This window comes from Penaeus japonicus, unplaced genomic scaffold, assembly GCF_977035675.1.
Source record: "Penaeus japonicus unplaced genomic scaffold, GWHDUDI00000001_assembly GWHDUDI00000033, whole genome shotgun sequence".
Lineage (NCBI taxonomy): Eukaryota > Metazoa > Arthropoda > Malacostraca > Decapoda > Penaeidae > Penaeus > Penaeus japonicus.
The window spans coordinates 25,406,013-25,433,512 of NW_028234435.1; the positions used below are offsets into that span (position 1 = coordinate 25,406,013).

Here is a 27,500-nt window from a genome sequence, read left to right on the forward strand (position 1 = left end):
TATCATTCCTGTTAAAGTTGATCATATGCTCTTATTAAATGAGATAGAGAGGGGGGAGGGAGGAGAGGGGAGAGTAAGGTATACAAGCTTTTATATGTGTGCAAGTATGGACTTGTGTACTTTTCTATTTAAATGTAAATTCCTCTTGAATATATTCCAAGAGTATATTAACATCTATGTTTATGTAGCCATTTCCTGCATCTTGATACTTATTAATAAACAATCACAGTAGGTAGCTGAGTATGTGTGAAATATAATTATATATGTGAGAGAGTGAGAAAGAGAGAAAGTGAGAAAGAGAAAGTGAGAAAGAGTGAGAGTGAGAGTGAAGGATTGCTTATTCATACATGCACATTTATACATATATTACATAATTGTAAGATTTTAAGAGAAAACCAACAGTTTTAGATGTAATATTTGGAAGTAATTTTTTGTAAGCTCTGTTCAAGATGATGAAAGCTGCTTATTACTTTTGGAACCCATTGACCTTCAAAATCTCCATGCTTTCATTATCTCACTCCAGCTCTGAATGCAAATATAGTTATGCACTCACACGCACATGCACTTGCATATGCATACATGCACACACACACGCACATGCACATGCACACGCACATACCTAGGCATACATGCACACGCACATGCAAACATGCATACATGAATACATGCACACTCACACACTCACACACTCACACACTCACACACTCACACACACACACACACACACACACACACACACACACACACACACACACACACACACACACACACACACACACACACACACACACACACACAGGCTTGCGCTCGCATGCACACAGGCTTGCGCTCGCATGCACACTCGCACGCACACTCGCACGCACACTCGCACGCACACTCTCACGCACACTCACACGCACACTTGCACACACACACACACGCGCGCACACACACTCACGCACACACTCACACACACACACACACACACACACACACACACACACACACACACACACACACACACACACACACACACACACACACACACACACACACACACACACACACACATGTATATATATACATTTATAAATGGGAGGGTAGAAATATTGAGTGATTAATAGACTGACATTTACACAATAGGCTGTTTTGTCAAGGTAGATGGGAGAAAATGTAAATTGATACTAGGAAAGGTCATGTTCCAAAGGATTGTAAACACAACTTTAACGGAACTCTTTTCTTCCAATGTCCCTTCCTCAAAGACCAACGCCTGTGTTCTGTCACTTCAGGAGTTTCGAGTGCGTCATCAAAAGCATGATCAGAGTGTGCCGGACGTATTTCCCACCTGAGGCGACATCGGAAGTCCTCGAGCAAGTGCGTCCCATGATATGCCCCTTCGACATGACTATGCAGAGGGCTATGATGTACTTGGAGCTCTTTCTCCCCACATCTCTCGAGCCACACCAAGCGGACATCAGCTGGAAACTGTGGAAGGACGAGATGTTAGGTGAGTGAGCTTTATCTGTTTTGTGTGTTTTTGTTTGATTTTTTTTTTTTGATGGCTAGTTTTATTAAAGATAGTCTTGTAACTATGATTGTACTTTGTTGTATTTATTTATTTATTTATTCATTTATTTATTTATATATATATTTTTTTTACTCCAGTTTCTTTTAGATTAGTTGGCATTTTGAATGTTTATCAGTATGGAGGATTTTTCAAAAACATTTTTTAGCATATATATATAGACTTTTTCATTGATATATTCATTTGTATATTTTTCTTGCCATTTAGGCATGTGTAAACTAGATAGATTTTTGTTTTCTTTTTTCATAGAAGATTGTTGATTAGAATTCAGAGAAATAAAAGAATACACAATATCAAGCATAACTAATGCATTTGCTAAAAATAACAAATAATGGTTTTGTGCTATACTTAGGTATCTGGAATGCTTGCCACAACAACCACTTCTCGTTTTGGGAGAACAGCATGTTCTGGCTGTTCGCAAGGCTTGCGTGGCACAATATCGGTTATGTTGATTGGGAAGAACACCTATCAATGGTTTTCACAAAGGTATGACTCAGTTGATTTATGTGGAATGATATTAGAACAGTTTAGATTTTTAAAAAGGGGGTTGGGTTTAATGCCTTGCAGTATCATGACTTTATTTTTGTTGTAGAGGCAGGGTAGTAGTTAGTTATTATAGCAGGAAAATGTAATAGATCTCCTTTATACAACAGGTGCTGAGGTCTTTCCACTTACCTGTGACGTACAAGAAAACACATGTTGGCAAAGGTGATGGACTGGATCGCTTTGCCTCTTCCATGTTTATTATTGCAAATTTGGTGAGTTTGTTTTGCTTGTTTTTAATTTTATATTTAGATTAAATAGCCAGTATTAATTGTCTCCAAATGTTCTATTTTTAATTTACGTACATGTGGCCTAGATTTACTGAACTGACTTCATTACATTCTCCATATTCAGGGAGGAGGCAGTAAAACCCAGCAACACTTAGAGCGACTCTTTAAGTCTCTAGAATCGTACTACCACCCTTCCAACTCAGGACCCTGGACGCGCCACCTACACGAGTTCCTCAACAAACTCACTCTCCTCTTCATCAGAAGATTACATCGGTTATTATCTCTTTACTTATGAGTGAAGAAGAATGTGTTGAGAATAATTTTTTCTAAGTTTTTGGTGTCCTTGTTAGTTAACTTCTCATTGTCTGATTTTCTTTTATATTTTTATCTTCTTTTTTTTTGTTTACTTCATTACACAGGGAGCGATACATGAAGCCATCCTGGGAACTAGGAGTTGAACCTAAGAAAAAATTGACTGAAGACGAAATTACAGCCTTTGTACGATGTGTTCAGACACCTGCAATGCTAGCAATGTTCTCGCATACTGGTTCGCATGATGCTGGCGTTGTGTTTCATCGTCTCTCTCTCCTGCGGCCAGAAATCGTCATACCACCACTACTAGAACAGTGAGTATATTGCAGAGGTGCCAGCTGTTGCGATTTCAGTGTATACAATCTACTTAATTTATAATGTTTAAAATTTCTCCCAGTGTCATAAATAGTTTTAGATATCATTTTAGCTCGAAAGTTAAACCTTCCATCAGATGCCTTGAATTTGTTATAAGAATGTGCATGAATCTTTAAATCAGGTTGTACTCCTCGCTGGAAACTACCACTGAGCCCCACCGATTGACGGCATCCTTAGAGTGTGTGGTGTGCGTGGCTCGGGCGATGGTCAAGGGTGGCAAGTATTACCCAGAGGGACAGAGGCATGTCATCCCCCTCCTGCTCCAGACGCTGCCTGGAATCGACCCCAATGACATAAAGAAGTGTATGGTATGTAGATGTAATTTCTTGGTTTATTTTTGATACTATTGTGGAATTATAAACTGTGGCCAATGGGTTATTTTTTTTATTCATTTATTTTATTTGTTGATTTGATATTCACAAATTTCTTCCTTCCTTTATCCATTATTCAGATGTCATTGTATTAACCCATTGCGGATGGGTGTCATGACATACATGACGTAGGAGCTTTGGCCTGACGACGGGCGTCATGACATACATGACGTTCGGGGATTTTGGATCATTGTGCTATATTATTTTGCTATGAAAAAGGAATGAGTGATGATGGCTACTGCAGTCATAATTACTATAATTACTGTAATATCATGCTAGCTTAATGTCCAAAACCTAGATGGCACCACTCTTTCCTAGTACCAGCTGGAGAGAGAGCCTTGAATGGCACCCATCCACGGTCTCTTGCAAACTCCATCTTTATAGAGCGATGGCACACACTAAGTTGACTAACTCTTGCTCAAAAGTACCGCTGTTGAAGGATGTGCAGGCATAATGGGAAGAGGAAGGTGACTCAATCCATTCCCAGTGTCTAAAATGTGCTCCTGTGCCAATATGGATGCCTTTCACTGTGGCACTCACAGTCACAAGCACAGGTTTCATTCTTTTTCCCTACCTCTTCTTGTCATCTTTATTGTAGGTGGTTATATGTTTTATATTCGTTCATGAGAGCACAAAAATACGAAAAAATAAGGTTGCCTTTTGTCCTCCCATAAAACAGCAATACTTCTATCACACTGAGTATATAGAAATTAATGAGCTAATATGGATAATATACTACAATTTTAGTCTATTGCAGCACTGATAGAGCCTGTCATATGGCACATATAAGTCTCTAAACTCAATAAAACACACAAAAAAATAAAACACAAAAACCGCTCTGGTTTTACAATGAATGACTGAAAGAGATTGGGAAGATTCAAATTATATTGCTTCAAGCAGTCTCTCTTTAAAATAAAACCTATCCTGGAGGCTGGGCAAGCAAATTTATCCCCGTCTGCAATGGGTTAATAAGAGGCAATTGTAAGAGAGATTGAAGGATAATGTTCAGTCTATGGTTATCTTATTTCTCCTCTTCCCTTACAGAGAAAAAGAAGTGTAAACATGAAAGTATATTCATGGTTTTCCTCTTTTTGAATAACTTGAATGGTAGAAGATGATAAGTAAAGAAATCAGCAAATAGTTATGAGTGCCTTATTGCCTGTGATTGTATGGTTTAGGTGGGAAAGAGTTATATCCATACTGTTTTCAGATTATGAATTTTTGTATTTTGTTTAGAGTAAACAATTGTTATTAATTTGAGTATTATTTTATTTTGCTATTAATCATTTCTTTCTCACAGGTAACATTCCAGTTTATTTACACCCTGGTGACACTCGTGCCTTTTGTTGATTGCTCAAGTGCCATCGATGAGGCCAGCGACTTGACAGAGGTAAGGTTTCCAGCCAAGATGATTTTCTCTTATTATTTACACTAACTCATTCACTCTGAAACTTATATTTAGGTAATGCCACTCCCACTGGCTGGATAACAAGCAAGTGGAGCGACTAAGCATGAGATCTCTCCTGACGTGATGCTCTGATGTGCCTCTTAGAGTGTTTTTCACGTGCCTGATTCAACGGAGTGATGATTAGAGGATTACGTATTTGTTTACATTATTTTCACAAGTGAAGATAAATGTATCTATAAAAATGGAACTTGTATGAGTATAGTCATATATAATGCTCTAAAATGAATGCTACGAAGGAGAGCTCATGATGTGATATCTTGGTCACCTGGCGCCAATGAGTTAACTCTTCAGTGATGGGCATATATCATGGGGTGGGATCACTTTTGTGCAGCACTTTTCATCTGAAATTACAAGCTATTTATTCCTTCCCTTGTGTAACTAGGGCATCATACTAAATGTTAATTAGTATCTCAGTACTATTATACCATATATAGACATATATCATACCACAAGTCCAGAAAATAATAGAAAACACATGATACATCTTTTGATGCCTACCCCAGGCTGTATATACATCATAAGATGTACATCGGCACATCATGGAAGGGTTTAGGTTATTATTAAGAAAAGCTTGATGTAGGGGATTTTTTTATCTTCTTAAAAATCATTTTTATTACTATAAAAATAATTATAATACTATTATTATTATCATCATTATTGATATTCATGTTTATGGTTGACTCTTAAATATAGATTTTAAGAGAGATTAAATTATTTAATTGAAGGAAAGAATGGTCCACCTAGAATTATCTTTGACAATGATTGTTTCCTTTCTCCCCAGATAGAACAAGAAGTGTGCCTGCAGACAGCCAGCTTTGAGGATTTTGTCCTGCAGTTCATGGATCGTTGCTTTGTGCTGATTGAAAATTCTGCACTGGAGCAAATTACGCAACTTGACCGCGAAACGGAGAAGATGAACAGGGAGGAGAACATGTTGGAGATGGGGCTTTCCTCAACATTTTCAGCCATTCTCACTCAAGCCCATCCAAGTATATATCAGGTATGTGCTCTTCGAGGGTAAGAGTACTCTACCTATACTACTAGTTCATTAAATTTTTATGGTAAAACTGATGTGACTTGAACTCATAACTCTTGGAGAAATTTTAGATTGAGTTTTGAAAGTTGGCTGTATAATCCATTTTTGTAGCAGAGTTTTTGATGACATTGTATTTTACTAGGCAGCACTGCAGCGGCTTCAGTCTTTCATCAAAGGGAAGATGATAGAGATTCATGTTGCAGGAAAGTTTGCGGCAAATATGTGCCGCTCAGCTGTGAAGGTATGCACTTCCCTTTGCATTGTTCACCTTGAAGTTTATGATGCAATTTTTTCAATGCAGTGTTTTAATATGTAAATAAAGAATTTCTTTGTAACAAAATCTATACTTATAAGCTCCTTGGGGAAAAAAAAAAAAAAAAAAAAAAAATTCAAGTGACCATGTACTTAGTTTATGATTATAGTATACAGAGCTTCTAATTCTCACAGGTCAATCCACAAGAAGCTCTGAAAGTATTTGTTCCTGGCGTGTGTCGCCTCCTGATCACCTTGACCAGCAATGAGGAAGTCCAGAAAGAGGAGAACCTTGATGATGAGCTCTTGTTCAACCTCCTCCTCCTGTCTGAGGTTTGAATCATTTGTAATGCTTTTGACACTTTTGCTCAAATGTGTTCAATTAGCTAATTGTTCAACAATGTTTTGGTATATTTTCTGTGAAAAGGACTTGTATATTTCTCATTTACAACTTAAAAGCAAGATGGTAATTACTCCATACAACTGTTTTTTTTGCAATAGAAGTCTGCTTTATTATGGTATCTTTAATGTGTTAGTTATTTCTGTTTTCCTTTCTATTGCTCGAATTGAGAATAATTTGTTAATTTTATTGCGTTCCAGCTTGTGAGATGCAGTGGCATGCACCTGGTAGAATATGTTCCACAAATAACCCAGGTCTTAACCTTGACGTTGCATCTAAAAAGCAGAGAAGGATATCATCTTGCCGGCTCCATTCTCAGATATTTGCTCAAATATCTGGGCATTACCATCCCTTCGGAATACCGGTCCATACCTCACAAGTGGGATGTGCCACTTAATGAATTTCTTCCAATAAGGGTATGTGTGCCATTATCTTTTCTGTTATTGTTATGTAATTATACTTGCTATACTATACTATTTTCTCTATTGCTTACCCCATAGGTTGTGTAAAACCTATGATGGCGAATATTAGCCTTCATGCAAATTAACGATATTGACTAAAGTTTTTATGAAATTTGATTGACAGCATTGGGGAGAAGCTGGAGACATTCACAACCTGGGGTTAAATTGGATTGAACCGGGAGAGCCTGAGGAGAAGGCAATGTCCACCCTTGTTCGCACCTTCCTCGTACCGGAACTTACGCTCCTGAGACAAGTGGCCAAGGGTGAAAAGGAGGTTGCGAGGTTGGTTTTCTCGAGTCTGTGGGTAAATGAATATGCCCTTTATATCTGAACCTTGAAATGGGTGATCTCTTTATTTCCCTTCATATTTGTATGATGCAGCAGAAAACTTGATATTGATTCAGTTATTCATAAGTCCACAAAAATAGAGGTTTTATTTAAATTATGTGTTTGTTGGAAGCATGAAAACTAATTTTTAGATCTGTGTGACACATCATTTATTTGACTTCCAAATGATTTCTGTTACAGGGAAGTTCTGCATCAGAGTCTAAGCATTGTGCTGGACATCCTACTGGGAGCTGGAGTAGCATTACCCCATTGGGAGGAGGAGCCACTCACACTGTATGTATGGCCCAAGTTCAGTCTTCCTGTTTGAAGTGTGAGAGAGAGATTCATATAATTGTAAAGTCAATAGGAAAGTGGAAGTTTTGAATTATTTATACTTGATGACAATCTCTAGCTTGAGTAATGTATTTTTATTTTTATTTCATAAACCTTTCCTGTCAGTTGTTTTCAGAATATATTTGTATCACCATTATTATGATTTCCAGAGTGGAGATGGCTGTGAAAAAGGACAACAGCAAGTTTATCACCGGAAAACGTGTGCTTCGCGTGGAACTTGACGCAGAAGGTCTACCCAGCAATGTCCGCAAGGCTGTGGCTGATGTAATTCTAGAATTAGTGGACAGACTACTCACCCAAGTACCTGATGATACAAAATCACTCAGCCGTGCCATAAATGTAGGTTCAACAGATTTGCTCTCTGTTTGGGTTGTTTTCTTAGGTTCATGTACTTGATTTTAGAAGTTTCTTATATTTTGTATATGGTGTCTGTGTCACTTTGACTTGCCATATGTGAGATAGCATACTGTGACATGTCTTTCTTTCAGATTTACCATGGGTTGATATTATTCCACGGAGTCTCAAAGGATGATTTTGATGCTCGCTGGAAGAGTTTCCAGTTCATCAAGGATGCGCTCGCAAACAAGCTTGCCCGCAACAAGCAACATATTCGCTCCCTCTTGGTGGAACGTGCAGTTCTGCAACAAGAAAGTCGCATGCTCGAGAATAGTACTCTACATTTTACAGCTACACACAAGGCCATTATGAGTAACTTATTGCATCTCTCAACTAGTCATTACAGTGAAGTAAGTGTGATGGATCTCTACTGTAATGTATTGATCAAGGATGAGTTGCTTATACTCACTAATGAGTTATGATTTACCTAAATTAATCATATTAGTAAATAAATTAGCCATAAAAAGAAAGTTAAAGAAATATGATTCATGAACTAATTAATTTGAAGATCATTGCATTTTATAACCAGTGTTGTAAGACCCAGATAGAGCAAAAAGTATTGATTTGAGGTGTTGTTGGTTGTTGAGAGTTACAGCCTAAATTTTGTATTCTGAAGGACTTGAAACCAGACTCCTTGCCTCTTTCATTCTAATAAACCAGTCTGTTTCTTTTCATTTATAATGCCAATGGTTGAGTATCATTTTTATAACTAGATGAAAGCACTGAGAGTTGAGATGCCTCTATTTATGTAAAGGATGCAAATATGAATGTTGACAATCTAAACAATTGCTTTTCCTCTTCCTAAGATATCCATTTTTTGTCTTTCAGGTTCGTAGTAAAGCCCAGAACATTCTTAACCAATTATTCCAGTATTTCCCCTATTCGTACAAGCTAATCCTGCCAGATCTTACTACATACCTTAAAGTTGATCCAACTGAAAACCATGAGCAGTTTAAAGGTAGGAAATTAGTGGACACAGATTTCAAGTTCTGGATAGATTAGGAATGTTAACCTGCATGGATGAATTAATTCTTTTTTTGGGGGGAATAATTATTCATACAACCAATGCAAAAAATATGAATGAATAGAGAAAAGTGAGAATATTTAATGTTTTGAATATGTTTAGACAGAAAATTTCATTCTTATACCTTCTTCCTTTTTATCCCTGCAGGCAGTTTATATCTATTATTGGGAAGGCAGAGTAAACCTCTAATGGTCCGTCGTGACTGGGAGTCCCTGAACATGGTGTGGCCAGCCCTGATAGCCACCAAGCACTCGGAAAAGCCTTCCATCATTAGGTTATTCAATGCTCTCTCTGATGCAGTTTACTATCACATGGAGCTGTTTGCTATTTATCATCATGTAAGGAATTTCCTTTTTTTTTCTTTGCTTTTTTTTTCTTTTCTTGTTTTTTTCTGTTGTTATTGTCGTTATTATCATCTTCTAAAGTTTGCTTATGTATTGAACCTGCAGTCGGTAAAATGATGATACTATTAGATTGTAAAATTTCAGTGGAGAAAAAAAAAGTTTATATGTAGTTAGAACAAAGGATTACTATACTTGATGTAACTTTCTCAGTAAAGTCATGATGTGTTGCAATTTTCCAGGTATCAGATTCTCTAGTGAAGATGGCAGAAACCATTTTAGAAATGCATACTGGAAGAGGAGCAGAGAACAAAATGGTTCCAGAGTCACACATAACCAAAGCCTGCCAGGATCTAGAGCGAAGAGGGGAGTCCAATCACCAGCGCTACACTGAGCTGGTCACCAAGCTTATCACCTTACTTGAGACTGGGAATTTGTGAGTGAAATGCTCATATTTGTTGTGATTGTATTTAATCCTTTCAAGCACTGCTGTGTGTATGCTCTATGTACACACAACCAAACACACATCTTATATACCCAGTATGCACAAACACAAATGCCATTTATTTCAAAAGTTTCTGATAAACAAGGCCCTTTCAACAGCAGGAATACTTGTTTTGAAATAAAATTCATCTGTTTTACCTACACACAGGCACTGGCGGACCCACAACATGACCATCAACCTCCTGGGTGCGCTCATCCGACCAGACGTTCCCTTCCCTGCGGTGGGCGTCAGGGGTTTCACCAGCAGTCTCATCCATGACAATATAAGAATCAGGGAGGTAAGAAAGTTGGCGGTACCAGTAAATCTCTTTTTCTTTTCATATATATGTGTCTTAAAGTTATTGAGGAATGGTTTATAACTGTGGTCAATGATGATGGGTAGTGTGGCTGTTTCCAGAAATGTGGTCTAGTATGTTTGCAAGAGAATCTGTATGGACTTTGTTTTGTCTTTGTCCTAACCCATTAGCAATGAATGTTTTAAAACAGCCTAGCTATTGGATAGTTTGGGTTTACCAGCTGTTAATGAAAACTGCTTGTTTGCTGTTTGTTTCTCCTTGTCTGTAGCACAAGGAGAGCAAGAGCAAGTGTCAAAAAAGGCCAGTTTATCCCTATTCTTGAATGCTGTTCCTCTTCACTGAGCTGTATTACATAACTCGGATAGATACTGCCTGTAGAGTAGTCTTCATTAATATGGCAAGAGTGCATACCATCTGCTGTCAAGCCATGTCAAGATTAGATGCCATCCACAGTCAGTCATTTACGAAGGACTTAAGTTTTAGAGACATAATCTAACAATAAATTGGGGGATACTTGAAAAATATCAGTTCTTAAGTTCCTTATCTTTCTTCCAGACAGCTATGTTCTTTATGCCCTGGATCTTGAAAAACCAGAAGAGGCCCCACAAAAAAATAGAAATTGACCCTTACAAAGTTTGCGGCAATAATGAAGTTCCTCTGACGCTGATGCCTGGTGATTCCAGGCCTGACAACAAGTAGGTTTAACTGACTTTGACACAAAAGTAATATTTGATGTTCTAAAATAAGGATGATTAATTTTTTTTCACTGAAAAACATTGCTAAGGGGGCAACTTGTATTGAATAACCATGTGCTGATTTTCCCTATCCATTAACCCATTCATGCCAGGGCGGTTCCGGCTTTGCACGGTCGCAATACCGGGGTTTTCGAACGCATAAGCCTCGAGATTCTTCGATGACAAGCCGCGAGCCTGGGCTGCCCGCTTGCTCACCCCGAGCAACGGCTTTGCCCTCATATCTTGTCCCCGGCGTCTGACGCAAAAAACACAAAACGTGTCAGTACGTCAATTGGTGCGAATGGGTTAAAAAGAGGGCTTGATCATAATTACAAGGGATAGCTACTGATTTCTCTAATTTCCAGGTGGATGCAGTTTGACAGTAGCAGTAAAATCACCTCAGAGGAGGAATGGGAAGAACCCAGATTTGTGGAGAAAACCTTCCATGGCTGGTACACCTGGCCTAAGTAAGTGAAGTATAATATGTTAGCCATTTCAGACGGAAATAGACTTGCTTACCCAGTCAATAGGACGGGCACTAGTGTCACCTGTGCGACATCCCAGATGGGTTTTATTTCAGAACGAGGAAACTTCATGCATTACCAGAGCCATGTTTGTGCTTGTATTTTTTGTGTGTTTTACTGTATTGTGAGATTTATGTGTACCACATGACAGGCTTTATCAATGTTGCAGTAGTCTAAGAATGTAGTTTTTTTTTTCTTTTCTTTTTTTATTTGTAAACTATCTAAAAGAAAAAGAAATACCATCCACAATCAAGATTATATGAAAAGTTGAGGAAAAAGATGGAAAGTTGAATTAGGACTGCGAGTGCCACAGTAAAGGCAGCCAGACTGGCACAAGGACACATTATAGAAGATGGACATGGTCTGTATCACCTAACCTCTTCTCACTCTGCCTACACATCGTACATCACCGTTAATATAGAGCAGGATTTCATCACTCTCTGAAGACAGTGATTGCTAGAGACTGTGAATGGTGCCATTTGTGTTTAGGATTCTAAACTAAACCAATTTTACTGAATGTCACAGCAGTTATAGTAATTATGATTGTAATTTTCATCATCACTAACTGAATAGAGTTATTACTCAATACAATAAAGAAGCATCGACTCACTCTCCCCCAACATCAAAACTGCCATGACGCTTGCCATGTATGTCATGCATGAAAATCTGAAATCTCCTTACTAGCACTTTCATTTTGTCTAATTTATTCAGGTCATTTCAGTGTAACAAGCAATAGTTAGAACTGTAAATTAGTCATCCAAAATTAGTATTTTTTAAGTATCTCAAACTTTGCTTAGATATTTAAGAACTGTTCTACTGACCCTGTAAATTAATTTTTGTATTTCAGGAAACTGAAGGTATATGCCCCAGCATCCCAGCAGCCAAATCTAGACAGGGAAAGAGAAGAATTAAAAGAAGAAGAGAGAGAAATCTATGATTTCTTCTCATCAAAGGAGAAAGTAGAGAAGTTGATTTCTTTCCTCTCTCTGGAAGAAAACAAAGAACGTGATGGCTTTAACACTCGTCGATTCTGGATGTTCAAGGTTAGTGATTTTATATTGCGTTGATATGAATTTTATTAAGTGATTGTGAAGTGAAGCAGGAAACCAGGACAACAGTTTCTTTTCATCAAAGATATTGACACAAAATTTACTTTCATTAATGCGAGAAATGATCATTTCAGGGTCTCTTCAGGAATTTTGGTACCACATTTATTGAGCAATTTAAAAGCCATTTGGAAAGGCTAGTTGGTGAAACTCAAAAAAGCAGCCAAAGATGTGCAGTCGAGATCATTACAGGTGAGAGGATTTACTGCCTTCTTTTATATAGTCAATGATAATGTAAAATATACATCATGCAAGTATCAATGTTTGGGAGTAGGTTGCTTTGCCCATTTATCAAATTTATGTGAAGATGAAGATGAAAAGTAATTGGAAAAACTGCAGTCAGTACTATTCAGATTTATTAGACATTATGTGCATTATCTTGAGAACGTTACACCAATATTCTTGCCTGAAGGAATGATCCGAGGGAGCAAGCACTGGACATTTGCGAAGCACCAGGCACTGTGGGAGATGCTGAAACCCATCATCCAGACGGGTATGGCCAAGGTGACTGTTGAAACAGTGGAGGACTGGGGCACCTGCATGGCCACCTCTAGCGCTGACAGGGACCCCAACAGATTAGCTCCCCTGATGGACATCTTGCTCGATGACCCTCTCAGGGCAAGCGAGGGAGCCTTTAATGGCTCCAGGTAAGTGACAATTGTGTCCCCTGCTCTCTTGTCTCTCCTCTCTCCTCTCTCCTCTCTCCTCTCTCCTCTCTCCTCTCTCCTCTCTCCTCTCTCCTTCCTCACAGATTTATTTTCTCTCCCTCTGTGTTAGATTGTAAGACCAAAGAACTACATCCCCCCCTTCATTTAATCACTTAACCCAGTCACGACGGGGGCATTACAGCCTTGCATGTTACAATGCCGGGGCTCTTGAATGCATAGGCCTAAATCAGTTAAAATAAACGACGCTGTATGACGTCACCCAGCGAACGGACCTTGAATGTGCGGTACCGTAGTGTACCACCTGTCCAGAGAGGATTAAGATAAAGAAGGTGAACTTGGTATTCAATATGACTTATAGTAACTTAAAAAGAAGAAGAAGAAAAAAAAAAAAAAATCTGAACAGGCATTTCTCCCTAATTTTCAGTCGGATGTATATGTTGATGGGTGGCTTGGGGCAACAGGAGTGGAGAGTGGCGGAACTCAGCCACCGCCTGCTGGAGTACCTTCGGCCATACCTCTCGCACCCTTATAAAAGTATTAGGGATAGGATTGGAAGGTTAGTGTTGATTTTGCTCTGCTCTATGTTGATGGGAAAACTTGATTATTTTGATGATAACAGAAACTAAGTTGATTAAATTTTATTTGGTGTAGTCTGTTTTTTTATTTTTTTATTATTTTTTTGAGCATTGATATGTGTTAAGGTATTGAGTATCTGTATTTACTATTTTGATCAAGATTTGAAAGAAAAAATGTGTTAATTTAGATTGATAATAATCTAGATCCTAGTGGCTACTTGGTATTTATCTTATTTTTTTCTTTCTTTCCCCTAGTGTGTTAACAGGAATCTTTATGTTTGATCTGGTGCTCCCTGGAGGCGTACCATCCCGTTATCCAAGCTGTGCAGATTTCATTGAATACCTCCTCCCACAACTTTCAATACTGATCCAAGATTCTGGATCGAGTATGATGCAGGATCTAGAAGCAGAGGGTGTCTCTTGCGATCCAGCTCTCCCTGCCAGCCAAGATATACCCTCTCCCTCCCAGTCTTCTCTTGCCATATTCACCGAGGATGTGATGGCCCCCATGATGGGCTTAGCAGGCTCCGCCCTTGGTGCGAGCGATGGCCTAAACAAAGTCCTTGCCTCAGTACATAAGGTGGGGCCCAGTCAGATGGCGGCTGTGGACCAGTTTGTGAACCTGCCGAGCCTGGAGACTGCTGGCCTCTTAAGTGGAAGACTGGACAAAGACGCCCTCAGGGTTGCTGCTAAACATAAGCTCAGGGACAACTGTGATATGTCTGGTGATGTGATATGTCAGCCCATGGACGTGATTCCAACTTTGTCAGTCGAGTTGAAGAATCACGTTCACAAAAACCACATCAAAAGTCAAGCTAATGGCTTCGTGAGAGGCAACGAGGAGCGAAAGACAGCAGTGCGCCTCATGAATACCGTGTGTAGGTGGCTGGTGGGTCAGATGGGACGCTGCTACAATGGTGTTACGCCAGAGATTTATAGGTACAGTACTGTTGTGTTGCTGTTTTCGCTGGATTAAGCAGGATTTCCCTTTTTATTAATGATCTTAGATGGATAGCTGACTGACAATCCATTATTGATTATGTTATGTATATATCTGTAGAAACTTTCTGTGTTCATATTAGAAAAAAAATATTACTGGCGATTCAAAAGTTTAACTTTCCTCGCCCCTTTATAGGTTTCTTCCGTATCTGTGCCAGTTGGAAAGTGTGGACAATGATCCTGAACTTCGCGGTAATTGTGTAGCTACGTTGGCCATCATCAGCCAGTCTATGGTTCTCCCGCATCGTATTCCAGCCTTCATGGAAGCCGTCACGCAAGTTGCTCAGAGCAGGTGAGTCTCATATGTGAATCATGTTCTATGGAGATTTAAACCTTAGAGGGTTCAGAAAGGCCTTAACCCGTTGACGATGGGTGACAAGATATCACGTCAAGTGGTGGCAGCACCAGCTGCCGGGGATGAGATATTTTGTCTTGGTTATCCTCCTGGCTGGAGCGCCAGGCAATAGGGCGTGTAGCGCTTGGCTGCGGCCAGTGTTGGTGAATGGCCCAAGGCGATAGGCTTACATGTTTAAAATATAACGGCATTTCGATCATTTGGAGCCAAAACGGCCCTTTTTGCAACGGGTTAAAACAAAGTGCAAATGATTAAATAGTATGTTTATGTATAATTATAAGAATTAATCTGACATTTTTCCTGACATCATATCAGAATTGTTATTATTATTAGTCTTATGTAAACATTATCATTAATATCATATTTGTGATCATTGTCATTTTAATTGTAATTATTGCCATCATTATCAAAGTAATCATAGTCCTTTTCATTTTTGTATTACTGCTTTTTACATTAGATTGTACTACATATATTTTTTTCATCTCGTAGCTGGTGGCGAGCTCGTGCTGCTGTGTTGTCATTGCTTCAAGTGGCTGTGTTTACTAATATGTTCAACATCCTCAATAATGAAGAAGCAACCTTGCAAATACCCAAACTGGTTGTGGACCTGCTGGCTGATGTGAGGCTGGAGGTGCGGCAGATGGCGTCCACCGTTCTCAGTGGCCTCATTCACTGCAAGTTTATTCAGGCAGAAGATAAGCTTTTGGTAAGAATGAAATCGATGGTGCTCACTCCATTCAGTTTTCCGATGTTTATTTTGCTAAGAGGATGAATGACAATGATTGGAAGTGAAACTGATGTTTAGTACTTTAGCTGTTCAAGTGGTAGATCTTGCAAGAATATTTAAATACATCCAGTGAATTGTAATTTTTATTTATTTTTAAAAATATTTTTCTTTCCTTTATTAACTTTATAAACCCAACTTCCAGGGTGAATTCACATCCAAGCTGCAGAGCGGCCAGACGAGAAAGAGAAGACGAAAAGAGCCACTGTCACCCCAGCAGATTCTTGAGCTGCATGCGGGTATTCTTGGACTCTGCGCGTATGTTAGTGCTTTTCCATACGATGTCCCAGATATGATGCCAGAAGTGTTGGTCACCTTGAGTGAACATCTCAATGATCCACACCCAATTCCGGTAAGCTCTTTTGATTAGATAATGTATTAGTGAAAGCTCACACAAATAACTGCTGTATACTGTATGGGATAAGTTATGAGGCATATATATTTTTTTTTTACACGTAATTTCTATTGATATACTTCTGTATAAATGACTTCTAGGTGTTGGTTTTAGCATTTTTCATGCTAAAAGTTGTTTCTCCAAGAAATCCTAGTTTCCTCTGATGTTCATGTCTCGACCGCTCATTAATCATAATCTTCAAAGTTCTGCTTAGAATAAAATCTATCTTGCCATTCTTTTGATAACAGTAGGAATTTGACTCTTATTTGATGTTCCCTGTTCTAATGGTTTATTCTTATTTGTGTATTCATCAGAGGTTGCAAGAATCCTCTGGTATATTTCAGCAATAATGTGAATAATGTATATTTCTTTTCCTTTCTTAAAGGTGTTATTATTTTATCATTACATTACAAGTATAGGTTTACAGTTATCTTTTAGTATCCTCTAAGCTTCTCCTCTGATTTATCTCACTTAGTTACTTACATATGCTATTACTAAAGTTTTATTGTCTCTCCCTGTTCTTGTTCCCCCAATAGGCTACCATCAAGAAGACCTTGAGCAACTTCCGTCGCACCCATCATGACAACTGGCGCGACCACAAACAGAAATTCACAGAGGACCAGCTGGTGGTGCTGACAGACCTGTTACTCTCACCTTCGTACTATGCATAACTTGACTGAACCGTAGGATCAAGAATCCATTGTTACCATTTGTGAAAGGAAGGAAGAAAGAAAGAAAGAAAAAAAAAGAATAATAATTTTATATTGTTTTTAAGTACAAGTAACCACAATGTGTATGTAAAGTATGGAGAGTGTACGTACATAGAGGTTTTCATTGTATCTCAAATTTTATTTATTGGTCAACATAAAATATTTGCCTAAGAATATAAGCAGTTGGTTTAAAATTCTTGTGAATGAGACATATGTTGTAAATCGAAAGCATGAATGGACTGTGAGAATGGAAATCACATGGATTAATTAATCTGCATTATTTAAACCAATCAAGTCATTCAGATGTCATTCAAAACTAGTCAGTAATGACTGCTTATTAGATCTGCTCAGAAAGGTGACAGTTATTGTGTTAATATAATCCTCTCTTCCTTTTGTTTTTTCTCTGCTTTCATGGCTTAAAATTGAATGATTTAAACAAGGCTGTGTTGAAGGTAAGGCTATATAATGGAATTGTTTATCTACACATTTATTATAATGTGTAACTATGATACAATACTTGTATATATATAAATATATACATACTAAGTATTATGTAGTAATTTCTAAGACTTTCCTCCTTTTTATCTGTGAGATATGGTAAACAGTTCCATAATATAAACTTTTAAAGAAAAAGTGCTGTTTATTTTGGTTAATGTTAGGTGTGATATTCTTTTTTTGTGTGGAATGATTGAAGAGAAAAGTAGTTAATCATATTGAGGTTAAATATAAGTAATATTATAGCGTATATAATTTTAGCCGGATGATAGCCTTTGTTGAGTGGTTTTATGCTGAAAGAAATGATGCAGGAATACATGTTTGTTTTCAAATTATTTTAGCATTTGTTTCATAGTATTTGGACAGTTTGAAAAGTGATGATCTACAGCTATCTTTGTACTGTTAATACTTCAATACAAATATCCATCATTGAATATTGTATATTCTGCCTATCTCTTGCACAGTGGTCTTCCTCTCTTGCTCCAAATCACTTCAGGAGTGTTTGAGATATTTGAGATGTCATACTTAAGCATGGTTATTTTTTATGAAAGCCAAGCAGGGATTGAATATCAGTGGTTCTTGGATTTAAGAGTTAGGATTGGAGTAAGGTGTTTCTGTGCTGAATTGGTACTACTTCTAAAGATTGTGACATCTGTTACAGGATGTACTTCTGTTCTGGGATAAAAGGGAATGATTATATGAATATCATTAATGTTATCCTCATTGGACTTTGCATCTGATATGAAATGGCAAGTAAAAATAAGACTAGGGTCATAAATTAGGTATGCACATTAAAACCATTTATCCATCTTGGGTGCTCCTTATTGTCTTACAGAAGGCAGTGTTTAGGGGTCTTGTTCACAAACATCCAATATAACTTCTGATGTAGAAGGATATTGGTTACATCAGAAGATATTCTTTACTTTTTTTTTTTTAATTCTTTAAAGTTTTTCTATTACTACCTTTGTACTTTCATAGTATTAAACTGCATACAAAGCTTGTCATATGCTCAAGCTACTGTCAGTGATCCAGTGTATGTCAGTTTGTAAGACCAGTGTGACGAGGATGAGCTTGTTCTTGTTTAAGCCCCTGGAGGTTTTGGGAATGATTTTTGACTAATTTTACTAATGTTTGGTACATATTATCGATGCAATGTTTCCTTTAGGATACCTTGTATTTGTATGAATAAAGGATGGAAGTTTCATGGTCTTACAAGTACAGTGGGATAGGTGACAATAATAATGAGAGAAGGGCTTGTTTTTTTCTGCTGTGATGTGTACATTATTACAGTACAATAGAGATAGAATTTTGTATTGAATATCACCATACTATTCAGGCATCCATGTGTTTATTTTAATTACCATAATGCATGCACATTGTGTGATCAATATGGTTAGCATATTGAAGAACCTTGTTCATATTGTACAGAGCATTAATGTTTGTTATGCTTCTATACATTCTTATACAAAATGAATGCATTATATTGATTTGGTTTCATTAATATAAAGGATTTTTTATAATGAGTTCTTATTTGATTTTATACTGTAATGTTTCACACTTATATGTAGTAGGTAAAACTTCAGCCCCTGTATCTTGGATATCGACATAGTAGATTCTCTTATAATAGTTTATTGTAAATATGTCTCTTTTTAAAGGCTCAAATTATGCAGGTCTTTCCTGGGTTTCTCTTTATTTCAAGATCATAAACACCCCTCTCCATTAAGGTTTGGATAAGAGGTTTCCTTCTCTGCAAACTGCTTAGTTTTCAAGGGGAGGTTGCCAAAATTTTATTAGTGGGTGTTAAAATACCAATAAAGTAATAAATCTCAACCTTTTGATTTTTGTACACATTCTAAGTAGATGTATGAAAAATTACTAACAAAAAAAAAGAAATCCAAGCAGAGAAATTATTTTCTTGAAATGTGTGTGGCTCACTTAACGGATGCCAATGTCTAAATAATCATTTCTACAGACAAGAAACTAATACAAGATTTTTTGTGTATCAAAATTCAAAATTTTATAGTCTATCCCCTATCTAAAGGAAACTAAGGATTTTATATGTAAGGCTTGTGATGACTGAGGCATTTAGATTTATATAAAGCAAAGTTATTGAGATGCAAGGGATCCACAATTCCTTTGTGTCAAGTTTTAATTTATCAGGTATAAAAAAGTATATGAGCTTCCTCCTATATTGTATTTAAGTTATCAAGTCATGTATACAAAAAACTAATATATCTTCTGCAGAATTCAAATAATCTTTCACTTTTAAGGTATCATTTACAGCCCTAAGTGGAGCAAACCAAAGTGTCACCAACCTTGCTAATGGAACAGGATAAATTCCTTATTTTATTCTACCCAGGTGTTGGTATTTTTATATCAGAATATGGGCTATGGCTTCTAAATGTTTTATTTTCCCTGTTGCTACATGTTACAGGCCAGGAATATTTCCTGTTACTGAGATTAATAAACATTTTGGTTATTATTAACTTGTACTTTTTTTGTTCTTAATAGTCTAGCCAGTATCTAGAGTCTATTTAACATGTATGCAAATAATCTGCTCAATATGAAAGTTTCCCAAACACTAGGCAATTATGATTTTCCTTGCACTTTTTCTAATTCATATGGTAATCAAATGAAAAATGATGCATATTTTAAATATTTGAGATCATGAGGTACTCATAGGTTCATGATCAATGATAGTGAGTGCAGTTCTAGAATGGGTATATGCTTTCAAAAAATGCTTGAATCCCAAAGTGCCGGGCTTCATGAAAGCCCCTCCCTGGGACCTGGGTAAGACAAATACTTGATAGACACCAGGGTATGGCTATAGAGGTCTTGAGATATTATGGCCATGGTTGAACTAAAAGAAAGCTAAAAACATTTGGAGGGCAGTTTTTGCAATTTAGTGAAAACTACTTTAAAGACAAGGTACAAATATTGACTGCTTTATCACTAACTATACCCCTAATTATTTAGATCGACTTCTGATCTGATTGAGACCAAGAAGGGCAAACAAGAGCATGTTGATAAAATGTCAAACACCCACTATATTCAAAAGAAGCATACTGAAAGATGAAAACGTTAAATCTTGCAAATCATCACAAGGCTAATGGCTGTTTGCAAAATACTGCTGGTAATTAAGTTTTAACACAGTAGGCTAAAACAAAGTTCTTGCACAAATTACTGCCAATGACAAACTCAAGTTAGAAGAAGACTTTGCCAATCCTTAACCCACTTATAGTGAGTGGCTGTCTTCCAATCAGAATGGGTTTGTTGGTATTACCTTTTTATTTTAGAGGTTTTGAAAAAAGGGCCTGAACTAGTTACTGTGAGGACAGAATTTCGGAGGTGGTAGTCATATAAAATGTTAATCAGGGAAAGGCAAAGGTGTCTTTCAGTTTAAATAATTTTACCACAGAAAATGAAGGCTCAGTAATGTAAAGGTAAATTTTAAATGAAAGTCTAAAATAACATGACGCAATTTTACAATAACGGTAAGGAAAGAGCTTTACAAGGGTTATTTGTTTAATATATAATTATCTGAAAATTGTCTTACTATTTAACTAATACACTATAGTATGACAATTTATAATACAGAAGGTTCAAGAAAGAATATAAAATAGGTGAACTTTATTTAATTTCTTGTATAAATTATGATGTTATTTACATCAAATTAATGAAAATAAATTCAACAGAGGAAACACTGTCTGCTCTGCCCACCAATCCTAGTATTGACATTATCTGCAAAAGAAAAAGTCTGTAAGAAACAAATAGATAACTGTTATACATTGCTTCCCTGCCTACTCAAGACTAAAGGTTGCTCCAATATTATAAATTTAAAAACTTCATTGGACGTTTCTCTTTATACAAAAAGGGAAATGAAGAAGAAACAGTCACGTATATATTCTGTTTCTATCTTTTAACTCTACAAACAAGCCAGCTTGAAATAACGTACCTTATTACATTCAAAATATATTTACAAACAGGTGAAGCTCTTTACTTCTTCAGGAGCTGGTGACGGACCAACACGAAAGGAAGTGCCAGGCCAGATCCAAAGAAGACAATGAAGACGGCAGAGAGGCGGAACCTGTTCTTGATTTGGAAGGGCAGATTCTGTGAAAAGAATGAGATTATTGTAATGGATTGCATGCCATGACAATTGCTATGGAAAGAGAAAATAAACACATTACAGAATTTGTCCTTTTACTCACAGTCAAGAACATGTTCAAAATGGACAATAAAAATAACAATTGGTTACATTTATTCCCTTGTCAAAATTAAATCAGTATATATAACTGTTCCTGAGTAAATGAAGGATCCTTTACAATCATGGATGAACACTATCTACAAGACTGGATACAATTATCCTTCTTGAAATAAATATGAAAAAGACAAACAATAAAGAGTCACAGCTTTGGGAGCACATAGAGTTACAAATGGCTGGAGGTGGCCAAGGGACCAGAACTAGACATGAAGAGTGAAACTGCAGCTTAAAAATTCTAATGGACTGACTGACCACATCCCTTGATAAAAAAAAATTGTCTTTGTTACTGCAAAACCTAATATTAGTAATATAATTATAGAAAAAAACTCAAGAAGTGGTTATAGAAAAGTGAGGTCATGCTACTTTTCTAATTTACTTCATGATAAAAATGGGCTAGGGTGTTGCAATGACCTAATTTTACTATTACTAAAATTGTATTTCACTTCAGAACTGAAGTAGATTTTATGATTACATTTACATATTCAATGAATTTCAGTTTAGCTGTAAACTGGCCATAAATGCACATCGTTTTCTATTGACAGTGAAACCCTTTTATTTCTAAAATCATTAACCCACACAGGACGGGTGGTACAGCATGTGTACCGCGCATTCAAAAGCCCAGTTGCCGGGCGGCCGCGGCCACAGTGATTGTCAATTTTTATATGATTTAGGGCTAGATAATTCGAACGCCCCGGCATCGGCATTTGGAATAGGCCTAGAATCCCGTTAATTTAGGAATATGTCTATTATAGAAGCTTAAGACTTGTTTGTTAAAAAAATATTACATCTACATGTCTACTTTCCCCTAGCTGACAACCAAATAACATCACAGGACCTCTCTGTTCATATTGCTATACCTTTGACTACACTGCAGATTTGAGTTACAGCTATGATTGTCTCTCTGCCACCTATTGTTTAATTAATTTATTGGAGAGAACCCTCTCTCATGTAACACCTGTGTAATTCATAAGCACTGATATTGTACATCTGTCTGTTCTTGAAGAAGGCTGGTCCAAGATGTCCATTTTTCTTGCATTACTCTTTGTAAGATCTTTTGTCACTTCACACAATCTTCACTAATAGCCAATGGCAGAATTTTACCATGTGTATTATATATATGTTGATGTAGGTAGAGTAACTAGGGAAAGCCAAGTTATGTTCCAATTTCAGCATACAAATCACCTTACTTTTGGATGGCTGTTTTGAAAATCAGGAACACAGAGGTGCTCGCAGGTGAACCCCAACATATGAAGTGTACTTGAGCAGACAAAAATACTCCCAGTGGATGCTGGATCTTCTTTCAGGGCTATAAGACACTTAATGGTGGTTTTCTTTATAGGTAATTCTACTGAAAGGGTAAGCCACTGTTCCTTAGGGTATTTCAATAATTGCAACTTTTGAAATGTCATTGTGTCTGTGCATAAATATGCTCCATATATCATAAATATGAAATGTGACAAAAATCAGCTTGATCTGATAACGTTTAGGGGTTGCACTTTTCAATTTAATATATTACGCATTTCCGCGGAATTGGGCCGCGCAGGCGGACAAGGTCCACACACTTCGAACTTCCTCGCTAACCGTAAGTGATCATAGTTGCCTTCCAAATCGCAAGCATATTTGTGTCTTTAGGTGCATCAAGTTCCTCGCTGACCTTGGGAACCTAAATATTGCATGCAACAAATTTCTCAGACCTTAAGCACTTAAATACCGCATATAACAAGTTCCTCGATGACCTTAGGTCGGAAGTCTTTCAATACTTCTAGTTCCTCACTGACCTTAATGGCCTGTAAAGTAAAGCCGGGTTTCTTCAATAAGCATATAAATGTTAGTTAATTAATAACATTATTATACATTCCAACAAGCTTCTGTTGTGTTGCTATTTGTTTCTGATATATTGGCACGATATAATTCGCTGAAAGTGTTTGATTGAAATCCAAACATTTCTGGACGACAAATTGCTTCGAAACGTGTGACTAAATTCAATAATTATATCAGAAATTTGGATTGAAGACTATTACTAAACTAAATGCCATCACAAAAGTACTTAACATAAAGAAAGTATATTATTATACACAGGAGGAGAGTTTGAAAGCTTCGTTTATTGGTACTAAAATCGTATCTTTTAAAGCCAAAAGACAACCAGAGAAGTGCTACAAGAAGACACCGAGTGGTATGAAGCAAAGTTAAATGGTAGTGATGTATCCCCTGGTTCTGTTGACCATAAAGCCTACTAAAAGGAAGGAATACAGAAATAAGAGGGAAAGTAGTCTGGCAAATAAAATGACTGAAATGACTGAGTGAAATCCAGGAATATGTGAAAACGATACAGATACTATTGGTAAGAGAGATGACACTCTAGCTTCATTGAAGATAACCAATATGAATAAAAACGTGTCATAACCTCAGGGAATTAACAGAAGTGATTGATTTTTATGAGGATATAAATGAGGAGGTCCGTTTTAAGTGGCCAATTAACTTTAGTGCTATTGATGGGTAAGCATTCATGAACTACTGGACAGACATGCAAAATTATTTTGTCCTTAAAAGAATTTAAAAAACATGATATTGCCAAGGATATTTGTGCCAGTAGGTGGTAGGTGGTTAGGTTATATGTGTTCATCATTACATGTTTGTATATCACTTGATGTTGTACTTGATAAATTATGAAGTATTGAAAATGCTGATTTGCCATCTAAGACAAAAGTTGGCTTGAAAGAATCTGATTATCTTCGAGTTTTCCTGGATCCATTTCTTTTGCTGTCATTAGCACCGGGCCGATAATATTTCAGACAGCATTTGGGTCATCTCAAATGTGTTCAGGAGTAGGAATTAGATTAGGGTTTGAAAAATCCTACTTTGCATCCATCAGTAGATGTCTGCATAACACAGATGTCATTTTGATGCTACTCTCTCACGATGCTGACTGCATGCATGAGGTATTTGGTATGCTGAAAATGGGATTGGAAAAAGCTGGATATACAAACCAGCCAAACTGAAGGATCGAATTTGGTACAATTTTTCCTATGAGAAGTTATGCAACCTCAGCACAGAAAAGTTTGTGAATGTCCCAGGTTTTTCGGAAAGAGTGTTTAGTTCTCCTTTGTTCCATTATATGTGGGAAGATATAAATAAGATATGCCATCTCTATGGCCAAGGTAACCACTCTCTACGGAAGGTTAAGAGTGTACTAATTCCCGGCCATAATCAGCATTGTGAAAAACTGACTGGAGACGTGAAGCGGTCCCGGGACATCAATACCCTTGTCTTTATATCAAATACACGGTAATTGCGGATAGGGGAATATAGTATTTGTGAGAAGTTGTTGCATGTTATAGATATTGCCAATAAAAGATAATTTTCTAATTTGTAATATACTTTCACCATGTGTAATATTATGCTTAATTGTAGAAAAAATCTTAAAAACTAGAATTATACTATACACGATTAAATAAATCAACACAATTTGAATACAGTGTTAAGTAATTACTACTAAAATGACAAAGAATATAGAATATGGGAATTTCACCCCAGACTAAACTAATTATTTAATCATATTTTTCGTATCTGAGTCAAAAGTGCAATAGGTAAATATTGATAAAAACAAACAAAAATGGTATCACTAGTCAAGAAAAAATAAATGGAGTCTACTTCTGAACAGTCCCGGTGAATTTGAAGGATTTTCCAAAAATCACCAATTATTGAAATACCCTGCTGTTCCTAACAATTTTGTCAAAATGATATCAATGGTTCTGCATATGAACCAGAAAATCCTTAACCCATTCACGATGGGACGTATTTTCGCCTACTCCCGCTTAAACCAAGATAACACGCAAGCGATACTTTGTGCCCGGGTGTTTTCTTGCTTCACAGGGCCACGCTGATCCTCTCAGAGCGTTTTTTACCCTCCCTATTCTTATGGTTTTCATGAATGCATCTACAATGTAAAGGCACGTAAAAATATTGCCATGTTAACCCATTGCAGACGGAGATAAATTTGCTTGCCCAACCTCCAGGATAGGTTTTATTTTAGAGAGAGACCGCTTGAAGCAATTTAATTTAAATCATCCCACTCTCTTTCAGTCATTCGTTGTAAAACTAGAGCGGTTTTTGTGTTTTATTATTGTGTGTGTTTTATTGAGTTTAGAGACTTATATGTGCCATATGACAGGCTCTATCAGTGCTGCAGTTGACTAGAATTGTAGTATATTATCCATATTAGCTCATTATTTCCTTTATACTCAATGTGATAGAAGTATTGCTGTTTTATGGGAGGACAAAAGAGAACTTTATTTTTTCGTATTTTTGTGCTGTCATGAACGAATACGAAACATATAACCCCCTACAATAAAGATAACAAGAAGAGGTAGGGAAGAGGAATGAAACCTGTGTTTGTGACTGTGAGTGCCACAGTGAAAGGCATCCATATTGGCACAGGAACACATTTTAGACACTGGGTATGGATTGAGTCACCTTCCTCTTCTCGTTCTGCCTGCACATCCTTCATCGGCGGTACTTTAGAGCAAGGGTTCATCAACTTAGTGTGTACCATCGCTCTATAGAGACAGTGCTTGCTAGAGCCCGTGGATGGGTGCCATTCAAGGCTCTCTCTCCTGCTGGTGCTAGGAAAAAGTGGTGCCATCTAGGTTTTGGACGTTAAGCTAGCACGGTATTACGGTAATTATAGTAATTATGACTGCAGTAGCCATCATCACTCATTCTTTTTCATAGCACAATAAAATAGCATAGTATTCCAAAATCCCCGAACGTCATGTACGTCATGACGCCCGTCGTCAGGCCAAAGCTCCTACGTCATGTATGTCATGACACCCGTACGCAGTGGGTTAAGGGGAGTTATTTTAGTAAAAAAAAAAAAAAAAAAAAAAAAAAAAAAAACATGTTACAGTAATGCCTTTTTAGTTTTATTTTATCGAACTTTGCCTACATTCTTCACTTCTATGTGAAAATATCAAAAGAATGTGGAAGCAATCTCTAAGTGGGGCATCAAAAGACATGTTTTATTTACTTATTTTTTTAAAAACCAAAACGAAGAGAAGAATGTGAATAATCATACACGTACATATGAGTATGTACATGTATCTCATGAAGTGACATGAAGTGATATCACAGGTGATCAACAAATTAGTAGTAGTATTGCATTGGTAATCTTTTATTTTATTTTATTTCTTGGCCAAACACACATGATTTTACAATAATCTTCAACTCAGATCTTTTTATTCAACTGATCAAGAAGCAGAAATCACCATGATGTTATCAATATCAGGTAGTTTTGTGATGTCATTTTTTAAACGTTTATATCTCATTTTATGACTCAAACACCTAAACTAAAGTAACAAGAGTCTAAGAAATTATGTAAAATGACTGTATTTGAGAACAATCTAGTGGTCTATTGCCGACGTTTCAGCATGTCACAATTTCCCCTTCCGGAACTCGGCGAGAAAATGCATACTGTCTCAGGAAGTCACCCAGGTCTGGGGATATTATTTGATCACGTGGGTTAACTACCTCACACCAACTTGTACAAACTTTCTGGTGAATAGAGATTTTGAAATGGAGTTGTAGTACTACCATTATTATTTGTCAAAACAATGAAAATAGTGCTAACTTTATATAATGG

General features: G+C 37.0%; 2 protein-coding genes across 4 annotated transcripts in view; one reads left to right on the top strand and one right to left on the bottom strand.

The window, feature by feature from the left end:
• LOC122264736 (proteasome activator complex subunit 4) overlaps nt 1–20,084 on the top strand; it is a 41,202-nt gene extending 21,118 nt beyond the window's left edge. For both annotated transcript variants that reach the window (XM_043033780.2, XM_043033779.2), the window contains 30 exons: nt 1,269–1,486; nt 1,917–2,050; nt 2,218–2,322; nt 2,462–2,610; nt 2,757–2,963; nt 3,146–3,332; nt 4,696–4,785; nt 5,645–5,863; nt 6,042–6,140; nt 6,347–6,484; nt 6,752–6,967; nt 7,137–7,294; nt 7,541–7,633; nt 7,843–8,032; nt 8,182–8,439; nt 8,918–9,047; nt 9,261–9,451; nt 9,697–9,890; nt 10,107–10,236; nt 10,810–10,949; nt 11,354–11,455; nt 12,360–12,555; nt 12,696–12,810; nt 13,031–13,265; nt 13,711–13,842; nt 14,117–14,800; nt 14,997–15,152; nt 15,705–15,921; nt 16,145–16,351; nt 16,930–20,084. In XM_043033780.2, the coding sequence (XP_042889714.2) occupies nt 1,269–1,486; nt 1,917–2,050; nt 2,218–2,322; nt 2,462–2,610; nt 2,757–2,963; nt 3,146–3,332; nt 4,696–4,785; nt 5,645–5,863; nt 6,042–6,140; nt 6,347–6,484; nt 6,752–6,967; nt 7,137–7,294; nt 7,541–7,633; nt 7,843–8,032; nt 8,182–8,439; nt 8,918–9,047; nt 9,261–9,451; nt 9,697–9,890; nt 10,107–10,236; nt 10,810–10,949; nt 11,354–11,455; nt 12,360–12,555; nt 12,696–12,810; nt 13,031–13,265; nt 13,711–13,842; nt 14,117–14,800; nt 14,997–15,152; nt 15,705–15,921; nt 16,145–16,351; nt 16,930–17,064 (5,425 nt within the window). In that variant the 3' untranslated portion in view covers nt 17,065–20,084. The remainder of the gene's footprint in view (nt 1–1,268; nt 1,487–1,916; nt 2,051–2,217; nt 2,323–2,461; nt 2,611–2,756; nt 2,964–3,145; nt 3,333–4,695; nt 4,786–5,644; nt 5,864–6,041; nt 6,141–6,346; nt 6,485–6,751; nt 6,968–7,136; nt 7,295–7,540; nt 7,634–7,842; nt 8,033–8,181; nt 8,440–8,917; nt 9,048–9,260; nt 9,452–9,696; nt 9,891–10,106; nt 10,237–10,809; nt 10,950–11,353; nt 11,456–12,359; nt 12,556–12,695; nt 12,811–13,030; nt 13,266–13,710; nt 13,843–14,116; nt 14,801–14,996; nt 15,153–15,704; nt 15,922–16,144; nt 16,352–16,929) is intronic.
• Nucleotides 20,085–21,215: 1,131 nt separating this feature from the next.
• LOC122264737 (cytochrome c oxidase subunit 7C, mitochondrial-like) overlaps nt 21,216–27,500 on the bottom strand; it is an 8,499-nt gene continuing 2,214 nt past the window's right edge. Inside the window, exons 2-3 of one of the 2 annotated variants that reach the window (XM_043033782.2) lie at nt 21,599–21,711; nt 21,216–21,339 (exon numbers count right to left, since the gene is read on the bottom strand). In XM_043033782.2, the coding sequence (XP_042889716.2) occupies nt 21,336–21,339; nt 21,599–21,711 (117 nt within the window). In that variant the 3' untranslated portion in view covers nt 21,216–21,335. Of the gene's footprint in view, nt 21,340–21,553; nt 21,712–27,500 lie in introns of both variants that reach the window. The other variant, XM_043033781.2, reaches the window with a different exon arrangement.